This window comes from Crocuta crocuta, unplaced genomic scaffold (genome assembly GCF_008692635.1).
Source record: "Crocuta crocuta isolate KB4526 unplaced genomic scaffold, BGI_CrCroc_1.0 scaffold1314, whole genome shotgun sequence".
In the NCBI taxonomy this organism is placed as follows: Eukaryota; Metazoa; Chordata; class Mammalia; order Carnivora; family Hyaenidae; genus Crocuta; species Crocuta crocuta.
This window is the reverse complement of record NW_027530720.1, coordinates 27,514-30,629: the sequence shown is the minus strand read 5'-3', so window position 1 is coordinate 30,629 and position 3,116 is coordinate 27,514. Positions and strand designations below refer to the sequence as shown.

Below are 3,116 nucleotides of genomic sequence, written 5' to 3'. Positions count from 1 at the left end.
CTTATAGTGTTCTAACAAGTACTTTAATGTACAATATTTTTTTGCCTAAAGTACAGAGTGGACAACTGTGCCAGAAACTTTGAATGCTGACTTCCTGAGGAGCTTCTGGCTCTAGAGGTTGTAGGTGCTCATAGCAACAATACTCCATATACCCTCTCTTCCAAAATAGTTCATTTCCAAGGAGAATCAAAGTAAAATTTGGATCTTCAAATCCCACTTCACCCATTCTCCATCATGCCCATGTTCTTAGCCCTTAGTTTAGATGTGGATTATCTTCACAGCTCACTTAAATAGGTCCTGAAAAGCAATAAAAACCTAATCAATGAATTTTATCCTTGGTATCTACTTTGTAAGAATTGGTTATTAATAATTTCCAGATCTTCCATGTGTCAGGGGTTGATATAATCCAGCTGTTCAAATTTGTGATATAGGATACTATGGGACTCCCTTGCCCCAGCTGTCCAAGTGGAGAAAAAATAAAGAAAAAGAGAAAGTTCATAATTTCTATGTAAATAAATAAGTGAAAGAATTCCCAGATGAGTTTACTTTCCTACTCTCTACCATTCATCCCCTTTTGAGAGTGGGGTTAGTTACTAGAGCATGGCCTGCTGGGACTGCCTTCAAGATGTGCAGTTGTAGGACCCAACTGTTATTGCTTGAGGGACAGAAGCTTGAAGCTGTCATCCAGGATGGACCTCCTGTTGCGTCGTAGCTTTCTCTGCCGATGCTGGTACCAGATCACACCACCAAGAGCTAGAGCAGTGAGCAAGAGAATGATACTCATGGCAATTAAGAGAGAAGTCAATATCTCAATATTCTTCACAGGGATCTGCATGCCCAGCACTTTCACATTGCCTTCTCCAATGTCTCTCAGGATTGATGCTGAAATAGAACAGAAAAATGGCAACCTGAGCTGGAGAGTACTTTAATGGGGCACCATTTGCAGTGAACTCCTGGGAAAGAGGAAATAACTCCATCAACACAGGGAAGAGAAATTTCTCCTATCCCTAAAAAGACCAGCTTATGAAGATAGATTTATAGGTTACAAAGAATTTGTGTAACAAGCAATCACACCCAAGAAAGCTCTGAGTAATCACTGTTCTTTACCCCCATGGAAAGAACTAAAACTGAGTAGAAGGGGCCCTGGTATATTTCTTCAAATATATAAATGCTTGTGATGAAAAACTAACAATAAAAGGAACTGGATTTGTTTTATATGTTTCCAGAGGATATAATTGGGATCAATGAGTGGAATCTTCAAGGAGGCAGTTTGACTCAATCATCTAGCTTATAAATGCTCAGTTTGACTATTTGTACCATGACAACAGCCTAACACTGTGCTGTCTGGTCTCTCAGCTCTTTGGGTCTTGATAACACTGATGTTAGGTGAAATACTCTGATTGTTTTAGTTACTGATATGCAAACTTTTGGTGATCCTCAATTAACCTACAGAGTAAGGCTATGAAACAAGCCAGGCATTCTGACTCTCACAATCAGGCTCTAACCTACCTTTTTTTTAGTTTTATCTTCTACTCTTTAGCCAAAGCAACTCATTCTTTGTTTCCAAGAATAGGTGACCCTCTTTCAGGCCACCCTTTCTCCCTCTTCATCTTTCTATCCTCATCTTAAATGTTACCTTTAAGGTCAGTTAATGGTCCTTTCTTCTGTGTTCCCAAAGTACCTGTACTGTTTGTATTCCCATGATTTACTTGCCTCAGCCAAGTGAACTAATCTCCCACACATCTGGACTTCAGTCTCCTCTTTTATAAAATGATGATAAAAACTATACTTAGCTCAGAAGTTTAGTGTGAGATTTAAGTGAGTTAATATTTATAAAATATTTAGCATAGCACCTGGAAGATAGCAAATAAATAATAACTGATAGCTGTTGTTTTTGCCCTTTTTTACAATGTATACCAGCAATGCCATTATTGATTTTGTATCTCATTCCACATCTAGATGCAAATCTCCTGGATATTAATATCTTACTTGTTTTCGTTTCCCTGGAACTCAGCACATGTTTGATAAATATATAAATGGGTGAATGAACATTCTTAAAGATATAAGAAAGGATGAAATACAAGTTCAAATGGAAGCTGGAAAACATCCTAGTTCTGAGTTTACATTATACCACGTACTTGTCTTGTGACCTCTGACAAATTACTTTCTATCTTTCAGTTTCTCATGTAGAAAATTATTGGGTTTTATTAGACCAACAGTTTTGAGGGCTTTTTTCCCCTGATTGTGGAGTTTTAACAAGTAACAACTTATGAGTGAGTATGTATGTATGTATCTACACAGAAATATGTTTTATGTATATACAAATAAACACACAAATATGTATATACACACACTAATATATCTATGTGTATGTATACAAATATACAAATATATATGTATTGCACTCCACTCTACCAGACTCACTTTTACTATCCCCAATCCCTCCAAAACATACCTTAGTCCACTGGTTGACAGTTTATAAGATACTTAGGGAGATCATTAGGACTTTTCCAAACATAGTTGCAAAAAATCTCCATATTAAACTGGTGATCTGTAGCATCCCTTCTACCTCTCATAACTCTCTAAGCCTTTCTCAGTCCAGGTACAAATGGGATGAAGAAGAGTGGGGTAGATAAAGTTCCACTATTTGGACCTAATTTAGGTAGGACAAGAATCTCTACTTTTGTGAAAGGAAGAAATGGGTGGTTTCAAAGAGTCAACTGTTTAGTATTCCATAGAAGCAAGAAAAAAAAAAAAGCTGATGTAGGCTGTATGGTTTTTATACTAGTTTCATACTTTCTCTGTGAGTATTTTATGTCTGTGTTACAGCCCCTTCAAGTCCACCCAGAGAAGCCTTGAGTTTCCCACCCCCACCCCCCGTCCTCACACATTAGGTGAGAAGCTAAGATAGCAACTTTCAACTGGGGATGAAGCTGTTTTCCACAACTTAGGATGTTGGGAGTGGGGGGTAGAGAGAATAAATCTGCTGAGAAAAGCTGACCTTTAGGTTCCTGGGTTTTGAAGTATTGAAGTATTACAGATATCTCAGGGTGTTTCCTGCTAGTATTGTAGTCCACCTTTTGGTAATGAATCTCATCTTCTAGAGGCAGTACACC

At 37.8% G+C, this 3,116-nt stretch overlaps 1 protein-coding gene across 1 annotated transcript in view; it reads right to left on the bottom strand.

Moving 5' to 3' along the window:
* Positions 1-649: 649 nt before the first annotated feature.
* LOC144235691 (hephaestin-like) overlaps positions 650-3,116 on the bottom strand; it is a gene marked incomplete at its 5' end in the record, with an annotated part of 19,387 nt that continues 16,920 nt past the window's right edge. The window contains one exon of the mRNA XM_077769248.1: positions 650-882. Coding sequence (XP_077625374.1) covers positions 650-882 — 233 coding nt within the window. The remainder of the gene's footprint in view (positions 883-3,116) is intronic.